General features: G+C 36.5%; 1 protein-coding gene across 1 annotated transcript in view; it reads right to left on the reverse strand.

Annotated features, from left to right (window-relative positions):
• Ly75 (lymphocyte antigen 75) overlaps window positions 1–24,436 on the reverse strand; it is a 131,017-nt gene that overhangs the window by 28,478 nt on the left and 78,103 nt on the right. The window contains exons 28-33 of the mRNA XM_048811964.1: window positions 22,280–22,474; window positions 19,865–20,091; window positions 18,668–18,836; window positions 17,703–17,852; window positions 14,331–14,453; window positions 12,727–12,894 (exon numbers count right to left, since the gene is read on the reverse strand). Of these exons, the coding sequence (XP_048667921.1) occupies window positions 12,727–12,894; window positions 14,331–14,453; window positions 17,703–17,852; window positions 18,668–18,836; window positions 19,865–20,091; window positions 22,280–22,474 (1,032 nt within the window). The remainder of the gene's footprint in view (window positions 1–12,726; window positions 12,895–14,330; window positions 14,454–17,702; window positions 17,853–18,667; window positions 18,837–19,864; window positions 20,092–22,279; window positions 22,475–24,436) is intronic.

A 24,436-nucleotide genomic window follows, 5' to 3' on the forward strand; every position in this document is an offset into this window, starting at 1 on the left:
CAGTCTCAAGGTTTGCTCTCAAAATCTAAAAAACCAATCACCAAATCAATAAAATACTTTACATGTACAATAAAAAACTGTGGAAGAAAACTATTTCAACACGTGATTTTCAGCATATAAGCAAATTCTTAAAAGCTCTCAACAATGAAAGAAGTCTTAAAATAATACTTAAATTAAATTCACATTTTTTGATATTTATTTATTTATTTTAGTTTTAGGTGGACACAATATCTTTATTTTATTTTTATGTGGTGTTGAGGATTGAACCCAGTGCTCCGTGCATGCCAGGCGAGCGCGCTACCTCTTGAGCCACGTCCCCAGTCCTTAAATTCACATTTTTATTGGAAGAAAAATATTAACATTTCAAAACTTACAAAAATATTCTAATGTTTAATCTGAGAGAAGCTCCCCTGAAACAACTGTGCTACCTAGAAGGGTCAGAAAATGTGGCATTGATAGATTAAGACGATTTAATGCTTTTAATTCAATTATGAGATGAGTTCATTGCAGAGGTAACATAATTTGAAAGAAAGTATAATCCAGTTATCCTCTACTTTTAAACCATTCACCACAATTTTTGACTATTTTATTATTAATTAGAATAAAGCACGAAGACACAAATCAAAACAGAAATCCACAGGACACTAAATCCCTGCTGTTCTGGATCTTCATTCTAGTAAGAAAAGTAACAGGCAAGAGGACAGATGAATAAACAAAATGCATTTGAAAGTGCTTTAGTTACAACATGGAGATGGAACAGAAAAATATGGTGTTTATGGAAGGGCTTAGGAGGTGACATGAACAGAGATCTGAATGATGAAGAACGGGCAGCCATGCCAAGGACAAGTGGGAAATATTCTGTGCAAAAGGACCAGAGGTGTCAGTGTTCCCAGAAGGTCAGTGTGGCTAAACAGAGTGAATGTCAGGAAGTGTTGTAATGTAAGAGATGACGTTAGGGAGAGAGGCAGAGCCAACTCATCTAGTTTTAAAGTCATGGCAATTCAAAATGAGAAATCTAGCTTCTGACACAAAGCTTTGGATGTAGTTCAGAGGTACAGCACTTGCTTGCCTATTTAAGGCCCTGGGTTTCATCCCTAGCACAAAAACAAAAACAAAAATACCAACAAAAATTTATATTCACTTGTCCCATGCCATTCATGGGAATCACTGACCAAAAAAACATATGCTGATCATATACTACATGAAAAATCCATTATAGAGCTTTTAAAAGACATATCATAACTTTACTTAGAAACTGAATGTCTGGTCCACTGTGTTTTTGTTTTTGTTTTGAGTGCTAGGGAGCAAATGTAGGCTCTCACACATGCTAGGCAAGTGCTCTACCACTGAGCTACATCTCATTGTGACTTTTAAGATAATAACTTAGAACAACATAAGATTCCTTCACTAAATAAATAACCGATAAGAATAACAATGATTTCTATTTCAACATTACATTTAAACTTTAATATTGTAAGAGATTTTCTGTTAAGATGTTGTCATTCAGCTAACTCTGTGATGACTTTGACAAGTTCTTTGGATACTTAGTTCTAAGCCATTCTAAGTCAAATATAATTCCTGATCTTGTCTGGATAGATTTGTGAGATACTATGATGAAAAGCATCCCAGTTATTCAGCCTTACAACATTATAATGAATGTGAATGTGCTCAGAAACCATAAACATCCAACATGGAGTAGAACTCACATGATGTTTTCCAGTTGCAATAATTACCCTGCCATTTGGATGAAATTAGCAAAGGGAAGGAAATCAAGTTGACCATGTTAATAAGCACCATCCACAGAGTTCTCACTAGTGCTCATAACAGCCCTATGAAATAGGTATTATTTCCGTGTTACTGAAGTGCAGTTAAGTTGGGTAACAAGGGCAAAGCTCATACTTTTTCTAGATTAATCTTTAAAACTGCCTGAGAGAAGCTGATTAATAGCATGAAATTATTCAACATGCACTTCTTTCTTCTAAAGCTCTCGAAAACTCTATTTATCCACACTAGACTTATAAAAGGAAAAGACCATAACTTGCCAAAGAAAAGTTTGTTTTCTATTGCTGGTCAAAACAGCTTCTCTGAAAAGGAAAGATACCAAAATATCTGGAAACTGATTCTCTTTCAAAATCTCTCTCTCTCTCTCTCTCTCTCTCTCTCTCTCTCTCCCTCTCTCTCTCTCTCTCTCTATATATATATATATATTTTTTTTTTCTTTTTTTTTTTTTTTGACTAAAGTACAAATGTATGGCACTGCAGAGGGTGGCGTTCAATGGAGTTCAGATGTGACTGGCTCAGGAGGATGAACATAAGGAGGATGTGCTATGCATAAGGAGGATTCAGAAACAGATCAGCCTTCACAGAATCTCCAGTCCAGCCTGACTTAGACAAAATAAGGTGTATGGGCTGAACTGTGAAAACTGGCACATCTTGCTCTGCTCCTCCAATAGGTAGCAGATAGCATAACTGGTCATAAATGCTGGTCCACAAAAGCTTTCAGGAGAGGAGCTTTGAATTTGTAAGCAAGTTCTAGCTGCTTACTCTGCTGCCACTTCCATCTCTGAGGGCCTTTAAAATATTCCTGCCTGTCAGCAGACTTAATAGGAAGTTATAAAAAAGGCAGTGAAATTGGTGTGTGTGGGGGGGATCTCTTGCATAATCCTTTTGTTCAAGCCAATGCAAGCATTTAGTTCTTGTTTATTTTGCTGTGTAATTCCTGGAACTGTTAAATCAATAGTGTTTTTGGATGAAAGTCTTCCCCAGAGGTTCCCCATAAACATATTTTTAACATCCCTGTGTAGAAAATTTGTTTAAGACACATATTCAATGGAATTGTCTATTTTCTTCAGGACTCATTTTGGAAATGACTAATCGTGTAATTTTTCACATGTCACTTGCACAACAGCAGATCAAATATTTTATTATTTATTTTGTGTGTGGTACTGGGGATCAAACCCAGGGACTCACGCATGCTAGGCAAGCTCTTTACCATTAAGTTACATCCCAGTCCCTTTTTATTTTGAGACCAGGCAGGTCTTGCTAACTTGCGGAGGCGGGCCTCGGATTCTCCTGCCTCAGCCTGGAGTAGTTAGAATTCTAGGTAAGTACCTGTGTCTGCCGCAAAGTTTTTGTTGTTTTTGTTGTTGATGATTGTTTTTAAAATCACGACTTAAGTGGAATACAACTCTTGCATGTTCACCTCCCTCTTCGATCCAGGGGTTATTTGGCTGAACCCTTTTCCTGTTTCAAAAACTTGAGCACCAAGCAATTGGACAAACAACTGGCTCCTGCTAAAGAGGGCCTACTCCCTCCCAGCACCCCTACCCACGCTGCGCACTAGCTGGGGAAAATCTCAGCTGCCAACATTCTCTCTTCTCAATGACCCAAATGTGCCTGAAACTACTCAGGTCGGGGGACTAGATCTGAGTCCCTCCGCTCTCCGGCCAATCAGCCTGGTTGCGGGGTGTGGGGCGGGGTCCCTCCGGAGGCCCTCCCCGCGGAGTGGGGTCTGAACTGAGGTTGTAGGCACTGGGGAAGGAGCCCTCACGTTCTCCGCCACCTCCCTTCAGGGCGCTCTCTGGAGACCCACGGAATCCCGAGAGGCGAATAGGGGGATGACCAGATAGCAGGGTCCAAGGGGGAGCCTGGAGTGTGCGTGCAGAAAAGGACGAGATGTCCTGCTCAGGTGCACCCCCTCTGGGCCGCCCCGGTGCGGGTGGCAGTGGACAGTCTCTGCTGGCTCGCTGTTCTGGCTCCCGGGCCGGGGACGGGGCACGGCAAGGGGCAGCTTACCCGCGACCGTGGCAGCGACAAGGCCCAGCAGTGGCAGTAGCAGCTTGGGTAGCACGGCCCGGGGCATGACGGCGGCAAGAGCCAGAGGGCGGGCGGCAGGCTACAGCGGGCCGGAGCGGGGCGGGGGCAGTGCTTCTCGGAAGTGGAGCTGCAGTCCGGACCCCTCCCACCGCCCAGGCCGAGGGAGTGCGCTGCAGAGGGTCCCACCTAGCGCTGACCCGGGCTCTCCAGATTGCGCAAAAGGGGCTGGAAAGAAGCCTTATGGAACTTCCCTCTTCAATTGGGGGAAAAAAATAAATAAATAAAAACAACTAACTTTTTTGGGGGGGTTGAAGTAATCTCATACTTTTGAAAATGTTACAAAAATAGCACAAAGAATTTGTGTAACCCTTTGGGCAGCTTCTCGAAATATTAATGTCTTATGTAACTCTAGTAGAAAGATCAAAACCAGGAAATTACCACTGATACACTACTATTCGCTAAACTATTCACAGAATTTATCAGTTTGCCAATGTCCTTCTCTTTAGTGTTATTTTCCCATTCTAGGATCCAATCCAGGATCATACATTACATTGAGATGTCACATCTCCTTAGTTCTTTTAATCTAGGACAGTCTTCTTGTCATTCTCTTTCCTGATGAAAACCATTTGTAAGAGTACTGGCAGTCTTGTGTAGAATAATCTTCGGTTTTGTCTGATGCTCCTCCTGATAGGCAAGAGTACCACAGAAGTGATAACTTACTCAGGAGACACATGATCATTATGTCTCATTACTGGTGGAGTTAAAAACCTTTTCTGTCACTGACTCTTGGATCAAGAGGCTTTAAATTATGCTATAAACTGATTCTGTAATGTGGGTATCGATTATATAGCTATAGCTTGACCCATGAGAGTCTCTGGAGCCAAACAACACAAACCAGCGCCAATCATGCTGCTTGATTCAGCCTCATGTACTGGGAAAAGAGTTCTGTAAAATCAAGCCTAACCTAAACAATATGAAAGCAAACAACCCAATTAAATAATGGGCAGACTGAAGAAGACATCAAAGAAGATACATAGGTGGCAAATAAGAGTAGGAAAAGATGCTCAATATCAAATGTCATTAGAGAGCTGCATATTAAAACAGAAATTAAATACTATTGCACATCTGTTAGAATGGCCCAAATCTAGAATGTTAACAATAAATCCTGGTGAAAATGTGGAGCAATAGGAACTCTTATTCATTGTTGGTAGGATTTCAAAATGGTATAGCCACTGTGGAAGACAGTCTGGCAACTTCTTACAAAACTAAATGCTCTTACCATACAATCCAGCAATCATAAATCCATGGTATTTACCCAAATGAGTTCCAAACTTATATACATGAAAAAAAATCTGCACACAAATTCTTGTTATCAGCTTTTGTTGTGATTGCCAAAACCTGGAAGCAATCAAGATGTCTTTCAAGAGGTGAATGGATAAACAAACTGTGATACATCCATACAATGAAATATTCTGTGCCAAAAATAAATGAGCTATCTAGCTAAGACATGGAGAAACCAATCTGAGCAGGCTATGATTCCAATTTTACGGCATTTTAGAAAAGGCAAATTATGGACATAGCAAAAATATAAAATGGTTCCCAGGGGGGCTGGGGATATAGTTCAGTTGGTAGAATGCTTGCCTTACATGCACAAGGCCATGGGTTTAATCCCCAGCACCACACACACACAAACACACACACACACACACACACACACACACAAGAAAAGAAAAGGAAAATAAAAAGAAAAGAAAAAAGTTGGTTTCCAGGGCTTGACAGGGCTGAGAAAAAAAAAAAAAAAAGGAATGAATAGGTGGAAGACAAAGAATTTTTAGAAAATGAAACTAATTCTTTGTGATGCTATAATGTAGATCATATCATTATATATTTCTCAAAAATCCATAGAATTTACAAAACAAAGATTAACCCAATTGTAAAACAGGTCCAAGGTAGCTATAGTTAGGCTCCCTTACCAAAGCTCCCAGCAGGCTATGTTTTTAGTATATAGCCAAGGTCATGAACATCCTGATTCAGCATATGTACTCACGGTCATAAACATTTGCTTGTGAGCATGCGCCCACTTATGTAACCTGTTGGCAATGTGCCTTTCTTGTCTGATTTGTCTATTAAAAAAGGGGGGGCTATGGAAATGGTTCAGGGGTCTAAATGGAACTGTCTGGGGGCAAAGTGGGGCTGGAGCTGGAGGCTGATAAAAGTGTCTTCTTCTACCTACTGGGATCCTGAATGTGTTTCCTAGGGTCTGATCCTTTTCCGACACCAATGTAAACTGTGGACTTCAGTTAAAAATAATGTATCAATATTAGCTTATTGATTTTAACAAATGTACCACCCTAATGGAAGATGTTAATAATAGGGAAACTGAGTGTATGTGTAAGGAAGTATATGGCAATACTTTTTGCACACCCCAAAACTAAAGTGTATTAAGAAAATCAAGTCTAGCCCTTTTCAAATCCTTTCTAGCCACTTTTATGCTTCTGATAGTCCAGTCTGAAATGGAGTGATTATATCAATTAAATTTGATCAAAAGGATCCATAAGGAGAGCCATAGAGTGTCAGATGTAGTGCATGCCATCCTCATTTACTGATAAGAAAATTGAGATCAAAACAGGGATAAGACTTACCCACGGATACATAGCAAATACAAAAAATTGAGCCACAGCCCAAGTCTTTTGCTGGATTCCCCCATGATTCTAGGTTCAGTCTGCCAAAGTTTCAAAGTCTTGCGTAACTTTTTATTTCCATTAAAGATGTCAATAATGGGTCTACATTACTAAACACAAACTTGAAAGCAAATCATTCCAAAGTTACTTGTGCATTTAAATATTGGCACATCTTGATTCCAGTTGGACTCTTGCTCTGCTAACTAGTAAAATGAATAGTTCTATGAAATCATGCAATTGAAAAAGTTCTCTTCTCCACTCCCACCTCAGGCCACAAAATATATTTATTTACATATGTATTTATTTTTTATTAGAGCTTTATGGTTATACATAATAGTTGGGTTCATCCTGACAAACTCATACATACATAGAAACAAAACTTTATTAATGAGGATTCACTGTTTTTCTTTTTTCTTTCTCAGCTTCTTAACCTTTGAATCTCTTTTCCCACCTCTTTCAGGAAACAAACACACACACACACACACACCAAAAAAAAAAAAAACTTTTAACCTTTCTTCTGCCTCTGACTACGGCCCATTTCTACTTCCTAAAATACTTCACACTTTCATTTCCACCATCTTCTCAAAATCTAATGTTCCCCATTTCCTAACTTCCCTTTCATGTTTCGGCTCATGTTTCCATTTGGATTGTGGCCCCACCATTCTGTTGAATTTCCACTGGCTAAGATCACCAATGGTTTCCTAATCTTTGTCTGACTTCACTTCTTAGTTCTTTAGTGATGGGATCAACATCAACTTGGTCCAACATCATACAAAAAAAGTTATTTGGACCAGGTGCAGTGGTATACTCCTGTAATCCCAGTTACTTAGGATGCTGAAGCAGGAGGATTGCAAATTTGAGCAAGAACTTGCCTCCAAGAAAGCAGGGAAGGGGCTGGGAAGGTAGGTCAGCAATAGAGCATTCGCCTAGTGTGTGCAAGCCCCTGATTTCAATCCCCAGTACAGGATGAAGGCAAGGTTATTTGGCCAGGGCATTAAGCACCCAGACTCTTCAGAGGACTGATCACCAACCCACATAAGGTCCTTTGGTTTGGCATTGCTGAGCACTCCTTTGGCCTGAGATAGTAAAACATAAGTAACTATTATGCTTTGGATATGAGGTGCTTCCCCCCCACACACCTCAAAGTTCCTGTTAATACAGGAATGTTCAGAGATAGATTGGGTTGTGAGAGTTTTAAGCTAATCAATTCATACTAGTTTGACTTTCTCTCCTCTAAGTTGTTCACAGTGACACAAAAGCTGACTGAAACAGTAACTGTAGCCTAAAATGGAGGGCAAGTCCTTCTCTGTGTATTTCAGCTGTGTATTTTCAGTGGGGAAAAATCAGATGAAGGGAAAAGGCTGATGAGGGAATCAGTGAAAAGGCAGGTGCAAGTAATCCAGGGCAGGGGTCGGGGGATAAGGATCTAAAATAATACAGTTGGCAACTAGAGATAACCTGCTTTTTGAGAAGTCCAATGTGAAATGAGAAAACTGCTGGCTTAGGGGACATGAGAAAAAGGATCTGAGGATGACTTCTGGGCTTCTAGCTGGGGAGACAGAATATGCTGTCTTCGTATTAACTGAAAGAGGATGTAAGACACACTGGTTGGAGAAATGGAAAAGAAGTTTCTTAAATCCTGCTTGTGATTAATGTAGCTTGGGGGGAAATAGAAATATGTGTTTTCTAAATCTTTTGAGATGTAGACATAGAATGTTTTAATTTAGACTATACAGGGAATTACATACAATGGTTCAGATCACGTAGTTTAAAAAAAAATGTTGTGAGAACTAAATTTGTCTTCTTAAGTAAGATGTTGAGCTAATTAATAACAATTAGGTCTTTGTTTCTCCAAGATGGTTTTAGGATTAAAAAAGGCTAAGATTAAAGTATATGAACCTCTGACTTTCTCCAGAAAAAATCTCAGCAGTGTGGTCAGAATTGGGGGTTTCTAAGACTACAGTAGTCCTTTGCAGCACAGAATTGCCAGATAATGAAAATATCTTGCCCTAGAATCAGAAAAGGGAAATGCTGGGAGGGGGAAGGTGATTATTAGTATCACTTTGGTATGGGTTCCCCTGTACTTCCACTGTTACGTCTATTGACTTACTTTCTAGGTGCCTGATTTTAAAAGACCAATTTTGTCAGATTTTATGTAGTAGTTGGGTTGGTGAGGCAGACTGGAATGGGTTGTCTTTTAGTTCTTTAGAGACATCTGGAACAGAGGAAATGAGGGAGGGAAACCCTTAGGGGCTTTCTGGACATGCTGAGAAGAACATTCATGTAGCTCTTCCAGTGAGTAATTGAAAATATGAACCTGGACTATGTATTGAACTATGAGCTAAGAAATGCCTCAGAGGGGAGGTGGTAGACAGGACCCACTCAAGGGAATGCAAAGAATGGGAAATAAGTGGAGCATAGAAGGGATCCCTGATGATTCTCATAGTTGAGAGACATACTAATGAAGGAATCTCAAAAGGAAACTAAAATCAAACATCCAGAGATGTAGGAATGATTTATTCTTTAAAAAGTGCTCATAAAATTGCTAAAGAATGCATTGATTAAAATAATTGGACATTTTATTTCTCATTATAACTATATTTGTAACATAGGAAAGCCAAACTAGAGATGTTTTTGTTCAAAAAGAATCAATACTTTTACTTAAAAGATAAAACAACTTTATTATGGCATCACCACTGTATACAGCTGTACTTTTCACATCAAGTTGGTTTAGTTATTTGAGGAAACTCTAAATGACTAAAATTGTATAGATCACATGTCAAGAGAATTAAAATATAAATGATACTTCAATTAATATTTTAGGACAATTGTAGCTATATTAAAACTGTCTTAGAAAATTATTTACAACTTTATGATAGTATAAACACTCTAAATTTAAAATAAAATCTATGTTTTGTACAAAAATACTCTTAAGTACAAATATAAGTTAAACACTGAATAAAACATTCACCATATGTAGTGGATGCTAATAATACCACCTATATTCTGGGTGGGGAAATTGAAAAAATTACCACAAATAATGTATCCTTAATCATTCAAATTTTTAAGCACTTTAGTAATAATCATAAAGTTTAGAGTCTCACTATAAAATTCTTGTTTTTTCAAATGCAAGTTAAATAATTTCCTTCATAGACTCCTCTGTTTAGCTCATGTAAAAAGATAACAGAGTAATAAAAAAATTCCAAGTCAAAAGTTGACATGCTATGTGAAACATAAATTGTAAAATTCAGTCTCATCCCTAGTTGAGTCCCTTTTATAAGGAAGTTAAATGTACTAAATTAGAAAACACAAAATACATGGCTACAGGGTACCTAATCAATCTAACAATAATGTTCTCATGACTTAGAAAATGCTAAGTACTAAATCTTCTTTAAAAGCCATTGTTTTATGAGTAATTATGAATAGAAGAAACATTTCCATATAAATGATATTGGTATGAAATATCTTTGGAGTAGTATAAGAAGCATCTTGCCAACAGGCATCATTTTGCTATATAAAAAGTAAGCATGTCTCACAGTGTAATAATTTTTCCCAAATGCTGCAACTGACTATTTTGAAACAATGTTGACATTATTTGCAGTTGGGTTTTTACTTTGAGGTACTAATTTTGCGTTATGTCAGATGCTCTTAAAAACTAAACGATAGATATGTGACCTAGTAATGTGCCAGTTTTCATTTTCTAAGAAGTTATGTTAAAAATGCCATTAAATTATATACACATCCTAGTTACCAGCCACATTCTTACAGAGATAATTCACATTATAGTTAAACTTAGCCTATTGACAATTTGGACAAGTTCCAGCTTTAAGTCCTTTCCATTCTATCAACCAGAGATAAAAGCATGGCATTTAGTGGACAACTGTGTACACCAGCATTTTAAGGAACCAACTAAAAAAGAAATTAAGACGTCTACTATGGAACATAGTAAACAATGACATTGGGGAAAATTTAAGTGGCTCATTTTTCCTAACATAGTAGTGCAAATAAGAAAACTTTTAGAAGAATTTACTCATGGAAAGAAGGAAGCATGATTTCATCTTCATTCACTCCTTGTTCATACCGAACTGATGAGAAGCCTGCCCAGTGGAAACGGTTTCTTCGGTAGAGAAACCAAATCAGACCACTGATGAGAACTAAGACACTGAGCACCGCAAACGTGATAGCTATTCCTCTGTAATCAGGGCCTGGAATAGGGAAAGGTTTGACATCAGGAGAGAGAATGTACCCGTTATTATGATTATTATGTTATTATGTTATTGTGGTTATTATATTACGATTATTATGATTATGTTTTATTGATTTTGTTCATTAAGGTGTGGGTCACATACATAAGCCATGTCCAAATTAAAGACAATAAATATTTGATTGTATCACAGCTTGAACAAAAAATTCAAACTCATTATCAAACATTTAACGCTTCCTTTTCAAATTTATGTTTTTCTTTTCATTCAAATTCTTTTTGTTGTTATAAGAATTTTCTTCCAAAGAAATTAAATTAAAGCACTGTTATTATTTCCACTTTCCTTTACCACCACTTTTCTTTCTTTCCTTTTTTTTTGTTTTATAGTTACACATAGTTGTTGGTTTCATCCTAATAAGCATCCCAATATGCATGGAAATAGATTTCAGTTCCTTACTACTACTCTTTTGGGAGAATCACTTCTCATACATTATCCTCCCCTGGTAGCAAATTGCTAAAAACTGTAAATTGTTGTGTCTGACTTATCTAGGGCCAAATATACTATTATTTGCTTTAAAAATGATTTAAGCCTCAAGAATGACCTCATTTAGCCCCTAGCATTCCCCTTTTCTGTGTGCTGCCCATATGGGTTCATTCTGTTAGAGTTAGAATCCTGCCCGTCCCCATCCCGTGGTAGGGATGGAATCCAGGGCCTTGTGCAGCCAAGAGCCAGCATTCTGTCACTAGCCACATACCCAGCCCTGACCCATGGCTTTAAATACCTTCTCTATGTCAACATCCTGTCTCTCTCACATATTCCACTGCATACTAGAAATTTCCATGTAGCCATCTCTTCCCCATATGGACAACTCAAAACAGCCAAACACAACTCTTAATTTATAATACCCTAACCCTATAGGATTCTAACTTCCCCTGCCCTCCCATGCATGCACCTTGCCAATCTTCCAGTTGTCCCCATACCTTGCTTCCAAGTCTGTCCTGCCTCTGTTACCTTGAAGCTCTTCCTTAAGCTCTGGGCAGGCTCATTCAGCCTTAGGTGCTTTGCTGCCCTGGTTCCTCTGCCTGCTGTGCCTTCCCCTGATCTCTACTGGGCTGACTTTTCAGATTTCGGTTTCTGTGTCTCCAGCTCTTCCCTCGTAACCTAATCTAAAGCAGCCATCCACCTAGTCACACAGTTTATAACTATCTGACATTTTCTTCTTTTGCAAAGACTGACCTGCTTGTTTATTTATCTTCTTCTACTAGATTGTAAACTCTGTGAGAAGAGGTACCTGATCTGTCTGTTCCCAGGTGCACCCCAGCATGTAGAGCAGGTCACGTCAAAGAGACTTATTTGCTAAATGAATGCATGCATAAAAAGATACCAAGTACCTAAAATTGGAGTTTTATCTTTAATATTTATACACCAAAATGGAAAGCTTTATGCTAGGTCTTTCTTTTAAAATGTTAATGTGAAAAATTTAGTTTTCTCCATAAATGAAGTTAAAATATTTTATAGTTATTTTATCTATTAATTCATGATTAAACTTAACTTCAAATTATGATTTCCTTCAGACACCTTGAACATTTGTAAGTATTAAATTTAGTTTTAGATTGTTTTAAAATTAATCATGAGTTTTATGGAGTGGGGAAAAAGGAAGCAAGTCAACTTCAGAAATAGACCTTTAAGCCTTCATATATTCAAACTAAGAAATAAAATACATCTCAAAAATGTTTTCAAAGAAATTACCTCCCTAATACTCTGGTGGCTTCCATTTTTCTGAGGAAATAATTATATAAAGTTTAGATTATTTAATAGCTTCCTTTGGGATCCCTAGATGTCTTATGCATTTACTGTTTATTATAATCTATTTTTCAGGGAGAAAAGTTCTAAGACTTAATGAAGATTTTTGGATATACTTCATAAATACTTCAGGACCAAGTACAAAAACTTAGCACATAATTGGACAATACATTTATTTTTTGACCTTTTCTGAATGATTTCTTAAGGACAAGTTAGATACTTACCCAGAGGGACTTTGCAGACAACTCTTCCATAGCCACGTGAACACTCAACCTTTTTCCAAGTTTCACTGGAAGCTAACAAAATGCTACATTTTCCATCACCACTCTTACTTTTATTTTCCCATCTGACAAATGTCACTTCTGATCCGTCTAACCAATTCCAAGATTGATCTGAGAATGACATTAAATATAACTAGATTATTGCCACTAAATTACTGGATTAAAAACATGTGGCTCAAATAACTCATTTACTTAGGATGGTGTTATCCTATGAGAGTCACTATTTAAAAATGAAATCCATTAAAAATGAACAGAAAAAAATTTAAATAAGATATTTAATTACACTTGATGTTACATTTCAAGAACTCAATAGCCATGTGGTTGGTGAATACTATCTTAATGCAGAACTGGAATATTTTCATCTTTGTAGAAAGTTCTATTGGATACTGCTATAGAACATGATGTTTTGATTAATATGCAGGGCGCATGCACATTTATCCTGTGAGAGATTTCTTGGGATCATATTTTCTCTTCTTTAGAAAATTTACTGAAAAAAGTTATGCTGCTGGAGGAGGATGAACCCTAGAAGGCTCAGGAGTCACCCCCTTGACTCCATGTTTGTTTTTTTAGCCCAGGTAGCACCACCTTGTGGTGAGCCTGTGAACACAGGATCATTAAGTCATTTAGAAGGCCAAGTTTGATTCCATTCATGTTTTTGAGAAGTATTTAATATTTTAGAATTCATATTTATTTTAAGTATTTAAAATTCAATTTTGCATAAAGTGTGAAACATACTTCCTATTCTACCAAATTTATATGCTTAACTTCTTTTTTTATCAATTCCAAGTTCACTCTAACCCTGTATTCTTTTTTTTTTTTTAATATTTATTTTTTAGTTCTCGGCAGACACAACATCTTTATATTTTATTTTTTATGTGGTGCTGAGGATCGAACCCAGCGCCCCGCGCATGCCAGGCGAGCACGCTACCGCTTGAGCCACATCCCCAGCCCCTCACCCTGTATTATTTCTTATTGAAAAATTCTTCTACAAATTCTTTTTAAATTAATTATCTGCAATTTTAGTAACCTATGTGGAAAAAAAATCAATATTAATTTTTTTTTGTTTTGCGGGGCTGGGGATAAAACAATTTTGATCCATGGTAGAATATTCTGAGGGAAAGGAATAACAAGAGGACCCATTTCTGAATAACAGAATTATAAGCTGCAAAATCAAGGAGTGATAGACACTAGGACTCTAAGGGAAGTAAATCATGGGTTCCTTATGGAGACACAGGACACAGCATTGCTATAGGAGAAAAAAAAAATCCTTATGTTGATTCAGGGATCTTAGGAAATAAGCCTGTAGAACAATTTTAGCTGATTCAACCTCATATTCTATTTCATTCATGTTTTCCATCATTATTAATAAATTACTTACATATTCATTCAAAATTTACAAGCCTCCAGAACAGCCAGCAGACCTAGATTATCCATCAATGAGAAACACTGACGTAGCCACCATTTGAAATTCTTTAACAGGGCTGACTTGGTATTTAGGACAAGATAGAACCCTCTCGGCACACTGCACACACAATTGTGTCACTTACCAACAGACTGTTGGGATAATCCAAGCCAGACTCTCATGGTGATGTTATTATTTTCCCTCATCAATGTGCTCACAAATTTATTCTCATTTTCATCCTCTATGGTGACAATAGTTGCAGAATGATCTGTTGAAAGAAAACAAATCGTACTGGCAAGTCATTTATTCTAAACTAGCCATCTGAATACAATATCTAGGATGAACAAGATCACTGAAAAATTCAAGCTTTGCACAGCGACTGTTTAAAAAAATCAGTACTTATGTTAAAATTTAAAAGTATTTCCAAAAATAACAGAAACATTTCTACATTGAAAATTTACATGCAGAAATTTCATATATCTTCAAAATATTTATCTGGCAATATTTTTAAATCTTAGAACTGCCTAAGAAAAATCTTTGTGTTTGGACAGGAGTCATAATAACTGGTAGAAATATGTGTCACCCTGTAGATTTTTTAGCACTCTTTCCTCAACGAACATTTGTATTAGTTTTAAATTTTCTTATTCTAAAATAGAATTAAACACAAATAGGTTTGGGGTACTGGGGAACACTGTCCCTCTGTTAATATTACATATAAATGTACTTTACCACACTTCTTGTAAGTTCCTAAAAATAGCATGGAATTGAATGAATGAATATTCTTGAAGTTTGATAGGTACCCTAAATCTACATATAAAAGAGATTCTGGTTATCACCAGCATCGGGTAAGGAACAAAAATAAGTAATAGCTACTTTTGGAACTCAACCCCAAATTAAATCAAACAGTCCTCAACAGCAAAAAGCCTATCTGCACTTGAGCTAAAGTATTTATTTTGCAATGGGGACTATTTTAAGAGAGGACAAAGGAAAGGCTTCATCCCTTTATCAAACACTACAATGTGCAGGTGCCTTATATGTTACCTTGTTTAATATATAACCCGATAGACCATGCTGGAAGGTGTTATCACTATTTTACAGACAAGGAAACTGAGACTCAAGGAAATTAAATTGTTAAGGTTTACATAATTTATATAATTATAAAGTCCATCTTAATCTTTTAATAATAAGAATAGTGTGAGGGAGTTCACTATTTGCAGGGCACTGTGCTACCTTTGCATACATGATCTCCCTCCATACATTCCTACAGCCCAAACTACACCAACCTTTGAAGTAAGTACTATTTTCATTCTCACTGTTTGGGTGTGAAAAGCGAAATACTTGAATAACTTCCACTAAGTTAGTGGAAGTGTGTGGGAGGTGGGATTTGAACCCAGTCAATTTCAAAAGCTTAAATGCTGGGCTGGGGATGTGGCTCAAGCGGTAGCGCGCTCGCCTGGCATGCGTGCGCGGCCCAGGTTCGATCCTCAGCACCACATACAAACAAAGATGTTGTGTCCGCTGAAAACTAAAAAATAATTATTAAAAAATTCTCTCACTCTAAAAAAAAAAAAAAAAAAAAAAAAAAGCTTAAATGCTTAATCCTCACACTCTGTTTACATTAAGTTTTTCTATTTTCTCCCTTAGGAGGAAGCGGCTTCTGACTTCCAGAGCATATATTCAGTTTATAATAGTTCCCATCATGTATGCACATGGGTAACACACAACTGTTCCCACACAAAAGTTTCCATTATGTAGTTAAGCAGTAACTAGGAGACTTTTTAATTAAACAAGTGTCTTCATAAGAGTTAGCAAATAAATTAGCTAAATGTAATTTGCCCGGCTAAATTGCTACCCAAGGATACAGATAAATAATTTCTATCTTTAAAATATTCTAGGTGGTTGCCCTAAAAGTCATTTTACATATTAACTTTAGGCTAAATTTATTCTGAGAGGGAGACAATCATTGCTGCTCTTTCTAAAATATCTAAACCTGAGGACAAAAGTCCTATCACGGTGCTCTGAGGATGTGTGGTGATCCTATTCAGAATGATGGACATCAATCACATGCTTTGATTTTGTTATCCTGGCCAGACTAAGCTTACTTAATAAATAAGTAATGGATGATCTGTAATTTTTTATTTACTACTTAGTCAACTTTTTGAAAAAATTTGCTTCTTACCCCTTTTATTTAAGCATAGCTAGTTATATTAAAAACTATCCTATTGTCATAATTTTTACTTAACAGTTTACTTAGCTTGTTTTTGTTGTTGTTGTTGTTGTTTTGTTTTGTACTGGAGATTGAACCCAGGGATGCTTAACCACTACACCACATTCCCAGCCCCTTTTTAAAAATTTTAAACTTAAGAGAGGGTCTCACTAAGTTGCTTAGAGCCTCAGTAAGTTGCTGAGGCTGGCTTTGAACTTGCAATCCTCCTGCCTCAGTCTCCTGAGCTATTGGGATTACAGGTGTGCATTACCCACCCCTTTAAAAATTTTATTTTGGAGACAGGGTCTTCTTGATAAGTTGCTGAGATTGGCCTCAAACTTGTAATCCTCCTGCCTCTGCCTCCACATCACTAGGACTGTACATGTGTACCACTGTGCGTGCGTGGTTCACCTAGAATTTTTTATTTACTTCTTCTACTTTTATATTCTATGTACTTATTTTCACATTGATAATTAAAATTTTTTTCTGGCTGCCTTTATTCAGGTTTTTGCCATTAAAATACACATTAAGAAATGATATGCTAACTGGAGCTCTAGCTCTTAGTCTGTATGAGATAAGAACCATAACCGAGGGGTGAAGGAAGCTGGGGTCCCTAAGCTTTCCTAAGGAAGGTGGAACAAAACCACTATTCCAACCCTGGACTGACTCTGGACTTCTACATATAAGAGAACTAGTTATTAATCCACTATTAATTTGGCTCTCAACTGCAGCCAAATATAGATGTTGTTTCCCATCCTTCTATAACAGGTATGTCATTAGAAATACAAGAATACAATACAATAATACAATAATGAGACCAAACTGTTTTCCCATATATTACTAAAAAGTTGTAAGTTTGAGATCTCTCTTTGTGGAACACCAATCCATTAAAGATGGAAGTCACATTTTAAGAAGACATTTGCATTTTGTATATAACATATACATAAAGATAAATGCTAAAGTTATAAAATTTGTAGAATGTTTATGTAATACCAAGCCAAAGATTCTGTCTAGAGAATATATTCTTATCTGCATATGAAAATACATTATGGAAGAGGAGATTCCTGGGTACATGACATCTTACACTGATAATTTTTAATGACTATTCCAAAATTGCATTGAGCTCTTACATCATAAAATACTTAACCATGTCTCTATCCACTGAGCAAATAGTCTATAATACCATTATAAAATGGTGGATACTTTAAAAATATTGTCCAAAATAAAATCATTATTTCAAATTATTTCCTTAAGAAAAATTTCTAAGAATGAAATTATTGAGTCAAAGACAATCAATGGAGTTTAACTCACCAAGTTCTGAACACAGTTGCTTGGCTTCTGAAAAACTGTGCAATGCCTGGTCAGCCATGTAACAGTGATCCCTGTACTGGATCCACTGTGACCCGTTCTCTTTTACTGTTGGACATCTTGAGGAGTATGGATAAGGGGACAGCTCTTTAGCTGTAAAAATGTTAGACACAGAAGTAATAAGGCATAGAGAAAACACTGCCTTTCCAAACTTAATTGTCACTGTTGCTTTGGTGGGTAAGAAGCATCTATCTTAATATGACACAGCACAATCTATGAATACACATTATACTTAGCTTTTTGTGATAACATTTTTAAAACCTGGACAATAAAGGAGAAAAATACTCAGCCAATAAGACGATTTTAGACCAAAGTAAAAACAACTAAAAAGGCAGACTGGGAAAAGAAACAAATATAGTTGGGGTAAGCTTGAAACTACTCTGAAGGTAATAACTAAAATTCTTCCTTTCATTCTTTTAGTTGTAGGTGGACATACTGCCTCTATTTATTATTTTTATGTGGTGCTGAGGATCGAACCCAGTGCTTCACATTTGGTAGGCAAGTGCTCTGCCACTGAGCCACAACTCCATCCCCCTTGAATTCTTTTTAATTTTGATAATATAAGCCCTTTGTTTGCCTAGACACATATAAAAACTATCTTTAGAAGTCATACTCACAAGTAAAAACTTGGTAATTTGGTTTACAAATATATCAGCACAGTAAAATCTCTCTCAAGCCAAAAGGGTAGGTATGTCTTAAAATTCCCTTTAATTCCACTTAAAGCGTTTGATTTTTAATTGTGCTAAGTACCCCAAGAAACCTATGCAATGAAGCTATGCTGTTATTGTCCATTATTAACTCCAACAGAGGAGCATACCAGAACTAAAAAGTAAATTGCCAACATCCCATTGGTGGGGTACTGATTATCTGAGTCAAGTATGTGACCTGGTTTCAGTCAGTAATCTTACCTTTTGTAGGTTTATAGCAAATAGCACCATCCTTAACAGAGTTGCATTTTTCATGTTTCCAAATTCCTTTTGGATCCAAGACCAAACAATTTCCAGGAGATTTTTGGCCTTTCCATGGGATGTAATCAAGTGCACTGCCATCAGACCATTCAAAACCTGATTCACTTCCCTGTTTTAAGAATAATGGAGACAATCTAAGCTTAGATGTATGCCTTCAAATATGACATAAAGAACAATATACATACTTAAAGAAATATTAGAATGAAATGCTAATTATTTGCTCACAAATATCACAGTTCCAGATATATACTATAGATCTGGACATATTAGATCTATATAATAAGAAATTTACTTTTGATGCAGTGATTTGGTACTTTTGCTCTGGCATTATTTAGGTAAGAATTTAAATTTATGGATTTATTTTTTTAAAGGATAAGTTTTACATAACACTTGAAATTAAATGACATTCAGTATCTTCCACTTATCATAATTACATATTTATATTCCCAATCTTCATATTGCTCTAAATATTGTTTTTTGTGTTTTATGGGTTTGCGGTTTGTGTCTGGCTACAATTTCCACATTACAGAGGCCATCAAACAGCAGGGCTAGAAAAGGAAAATACATCCCAAGAAAATCAAAATGGAAAGACTACATTAATTAATAAAATTAAAACAATGGCACTGATACATATATCAGCAGGACATTAATCTTAAGCAGTGCTAATTTCTAGCAGAAAAGTGAGAAGAAAGTGTTCATATAAGTCCTACCTGTGTTGAGAAATTTACTGGGCAACTTACATAAATTCTTGTGTTAACATCTCAGTGAAAATATTATTACCCTGATTTTACATATGAGGAAATTGGGTTACAATGGTTAAATAAGATGCTCATGATCAACTAGTAGAAATGGAAGACAGTTATTAGTACTGAAACTCAAATTTTTCTGCTTTTACTTCTTTTTCACCAGCTTTGTAACTGGTCAGCCCCAAAGAGGCTATAGAGGTACTGTTGAGAAATGGATCCTTGGGTGCTTGGGATGGTGGCCATTTGCCCCAGTGCATTCTTCAAATATAATTTTCTACTTGTTCCATGATGGAGTTCTAGGACTTAATCTGATATTGTGCTTTGAGTTAATATCTAATGTCAAGTTTCCAACCTTCAAAGTAACAGATTTGGAAAACAAAGCAAGACTTACATCATGACTTGAGAGCCCAACCCACAGTGGAAATCCATCACGTTTTACAATATCTTCCAAGAAGACTTGGCCATTTTCATTATGAACACTTGCCAAATGACCTCCACTTTGAGAACATGTCTTTAATGCTTCATACCATGTTAGCTTTTTCTGAACAACATTATAAATACCATCTTCATATGGAATAAGCTGTGGCAATGTAGTATTATGTTCTTCTTTGTAGTCAACTGGAACATTTAAAATAAGTGTTAGTAATTAAATTTAAATTATTTCAAATACATATTTTGGATAAAATGGCATGCAACCATTTAAAATTTAAACTGATTTCATTATACATAAGGATAGTCAAAAGCATACTTTATTTTTCTATTGTCACAGGACATATAATAGACTCTTACATATTATAGTTGTCTGGCTGATTTTTTTTAAAGGCATAAACATTGTCTTTATTTAAGAAGCTCATGTAATATTTGGAGACAGAAAACAGCAATACCTGAAATTATGACAAAACTGCTAACCACTAGGATATGAGATTGACTGCGAAGGAGAGATTTATCTGTATTCATGCCTGCTTGGAAAACCAGGTCTGGAAATTCAGGGGAAATTAAGACTAAAGAGAAATAAGTTATCTAGAAAGTAAGGAAGCGCTGAAAAAACAAGCAATAGGCAACAAAACCCCACAATGATGAGGCTATTTCAAAGGGACACTGCAGCCAAAGGAAAGAGCAAACAATCAGGAGTGCACCCTAGGACTAGAAGGTGAGGCAAAAGTAAGAATAAAAAGAAGTATGGCAACAAGGAAGAACTAAAAACAAATAATCAGAAGTAAATGAGGCATAAATAAATGTAAATATATAAATAAAATATATAAAACATAAAATAAAAAAAATAAAAGATGTATAAATAAGTGACCAAATTTTAAATGGAAGAAGACAGATCTCTTATGCAGAATTCCAAGTAATTCATATAGATACTCCCTCCTCAGGAAGGTAGAGGATAACAGTCTATCCCATATGTATGGACTGCGCACAGTAACTCCTTTACAAAGAGTACAGCGTGGAGAGGAGGAAAGGCTACTACACAGTAGAGAAACCTAATAAATACTACCTTGGGCCAAGCTATCAAGGTTAAAATCTACAGTGATAAGACATATTGCTTGTACCATTCATGCCACGATGAAAACAGCACCTTACATCTGAGGTCCCCCTACTAACTCAAAGCTCCAGTTTAATCACGAGAAAAACATCAGCCAAACCAACTAAGGGATCTTCTACAAAACACACCACCAGTGCTCCTGAAAACCGTCAAGGTCGTCAAAAACAACAAAAGTCTGAGGAAACATCACCACCAAGGGGAGGCTTAAGGGATGTGATGGCTGAATGCAATGTGCCATCCTGGATAGAATCCTCAACAGAAAAAGGCATTTGGTAAAAACTAAGGAAATAATGTAGATACTTTAGCTAATAACAATGTATTAATACTGGCTTATTCATTGTGACAGATATGCCATGCTAATGACATCAGGGGTGAGTGGTTGAGATTATATATTGTGCAGCTTTTCATAAAGTTATTCTAAAATGAAAACTTTATTAAAAATGAAAAAAGAGAAGAAAATGAAGAGCTTCTTGTACCATAAATAAAGGTACAAATATGATGCTGGATGTACTCTACACAGGGAGACAATTTAAGAAGTCCAGCCTGAGGAAAAAAATGCTTAAGGAGCAAGAATGGGAAACAGATGGGGGCTGGGAGGAGGCCTAGAAATAGGGAAGAGAGGCTGGTGTCTGAGGTTGCAAAAATTTACATGGACTCCCAGTAACTGATAAGAGAGGATGCCAGGATGCTCTTCTGTAGCACTATGAGGGGAGTTGATCAGCCAGGATGCAACTGTGATGTGCTCTGTAACAGCAGAGAGCTGAGAGCAGGTTGAGAGCTGAGAGCAGTCTTCAGCGGTGAAAATTTAAACATGCATTTCAAAATGGGTTTATTTAAGGATTAGGCAAGGTCAAGAGACATTAATTTTGCCTGGAATGTCAAATCTCTACCCAAACATTCCTTCTTATTTTCTTATTTTTTTCTTCTCCATCCTTTAAGGCCCAACCAAGTGTCACTTCCTCCCGGAGGCATTCCTTGCTTTCGTTATTCCTGTTTTTGTTCAGCTCTTTTGTTTGTACCAAAAAATCTAACACTATCTTACCTACGACAAAGAGGTTAATGATGTCTCTCCGTCTACATTTTACTCCTTCAGGAAGAGGCCAGGACACCCGGGCCCCAGGCTTTCTCCTCCTCTGTAACCTGTGCAGCACCTGTCCTGGGACTGTATGAAGCTCACTGCACAGGTGCATGATTCCCACCTGTGCAGCTTCGCCTTATACTCTCCTTCCTTGGAATGGAAACCCACCTTTGCATACTTACCCATTTCAATTTTACAAGCAAGAATGCTGTGCTGGTAAAAATTGAGTGTTTCTTCAACAACATTAAAGGTCTGAATATCCCAGAAGCCGTCAGTACTCAACCCAGCCAAAAACTTGCCATTTTTTACAGTGGGTCTTCCTGCTCGCCAGTGTGTATAAGATAACATGGTCTTATCAAACCACATCAGAGAATTATCTAGAAAGGTATATATTTTTACTATGCTTAGAGATTAAATCAAAACTTACAACGGGGTTAATATTTCAAACAACCGATTTTTCTGTCTCCTTTTCCTTCCTTCTAAAGGTTGGATGATTATGTATATCTCTTTAAAATAGTTTCTGATTATAACAGTAAATCATGCTTATTTCTAATTTGGAAAATATAAATTATAAACATTAAGATCAAAATTTACCTATAATTCCATCCTTCAATAACTTAATGTTTTATTATTTTTTTGTGAAATATCCCTTTCTCTGACATGTATTTAATTGCAATGGAAATTAACAGCTATTTTATAAAAAATATGGATATATTACAAAATTATGTCAGAAATCTTCTCTCTGGACATAAGCTCTACAGAATTATGCCTACTCCTGCTTAATGGATTTAAAGAAAGATAATAAAATTCAATGTGGAAACTATAGTTTTCTCAAAAAAATGATGCTGAACAACTGGATATCCACATGCAAAAACTAATGAGGTTGTGTCCCATGCTGTCACCACATACAAAATTAACTCAAAGGGATGGGGATATAGCTCAGTTGGTAGAGTGCTTGCTTCATATGCCTGGATTCAATCCCTAGCAACACACACACACACACACACACACACACAAAATTAACTCAAAATAGGCTACAGACCTAAATGTAAGAGCCAAAACTATCAAACGTTTATAATAAAACACAGAAATAAGTCTTCATGACCCTAAAATATGCAAAGCCTTCTTAGACATGCACAAGTAGTGAAGGGAAAAATATATAAATCATACTACATCAAAACAAAAAAAATTTGTGCTATCATGAAAGTGATGGGAGAAAATATCGGCACATCATTTATCTGACAGGGGGTTTATATATTTTATTAGGAATTATATACCTGAGGTGTAAATCAAGAGAAATAGAAACATGTACACACAAAAACTTACACATGAATGTTCAGAGAAGCATTATTCCTAATAACCAAAAATGTAAAAACAACCTGACTATCCACCAGCTAATGAATGGAAATAAAATATGGTATACCTATAGAATGGGACATTATTTGGCCACAGAAAGGAAAGACATACTGATACATGCTACAATATGGATGAACTTTGAAAGTTTGATGCTAAAGTGAAAGAAGCCAGTCCCCCAAATATCACATATTGTATGACACCATTTATATGAATTGTCTAGAATAGGCAATTTGTAGAGACCAACAGTAGACTGGTAGTTGCTGAAGTCCTGAGACTGATAAGGAATGGGGAGGGGCGGGAAGAGAATACTAATGGGTAAGGTGTTTCTTTTTGAGACAGTGATGGCTGCACAACTCTGTGACTGCATTAAAAGCCATTAAACTACACACTGTAAGTGGCTGGATTATATGGTACAGGCATGTCTCAATAAACAGTTCCAAAAAAAAAAAAAAAAGATGCTAAGTTTGTTAAAATTATAGGCTGGAATGAAAAGTGATGCCATCATTATCTACCATACCCACTGCAGTCCTGGTCACTTCTACCTTTCACTGATTAACATCTCCCGGAGCAAGCAATACACCTAAGCATTGGCCGGCACCAAGAGCTCACACCCCAAGGCTGTGCGTATGACTTGGTTCTTACTTGTTGCTTTATAACACCTTAGTTTCCCAGTTCCTTTTTCCTTTTTTGGATCTTCAAAAGTTACCAGTTTTCTAAACAATACAACAGGCAGTGATATATTTCTGTGAGGAAAGGTCACTTTTTCACCTAGCTGGTAGTGTCTCTCAGCTGCCATATTGACTTGGTAATTCCTATTCAAGGCCCCACTGTTGAAAAATCAGAAGGTTTTAAAAACCAAAGCTCTTTTATAAGTGCTATATACAATTAAATATTCTGTAAGTATTCTAATGTAACTAAAAACAGTGACTTATGGATATTAATTAAGTCAGGAAAAATTAAATTTAAACCAAATTTAGTGTTTG

Source organism: Marmota marmota, unplaced genomic scaffold, assembly GCF_001458135.2.
Source record: "Marmota marmota marmota unplaced genomic scaffold, marMar, whole genome shotgun sequence".
NCBI lineage: Eukaryota > Metazoa > Chordata > Mammalia > Rodentia > Sciuridae > Marmota > Marmota marmota.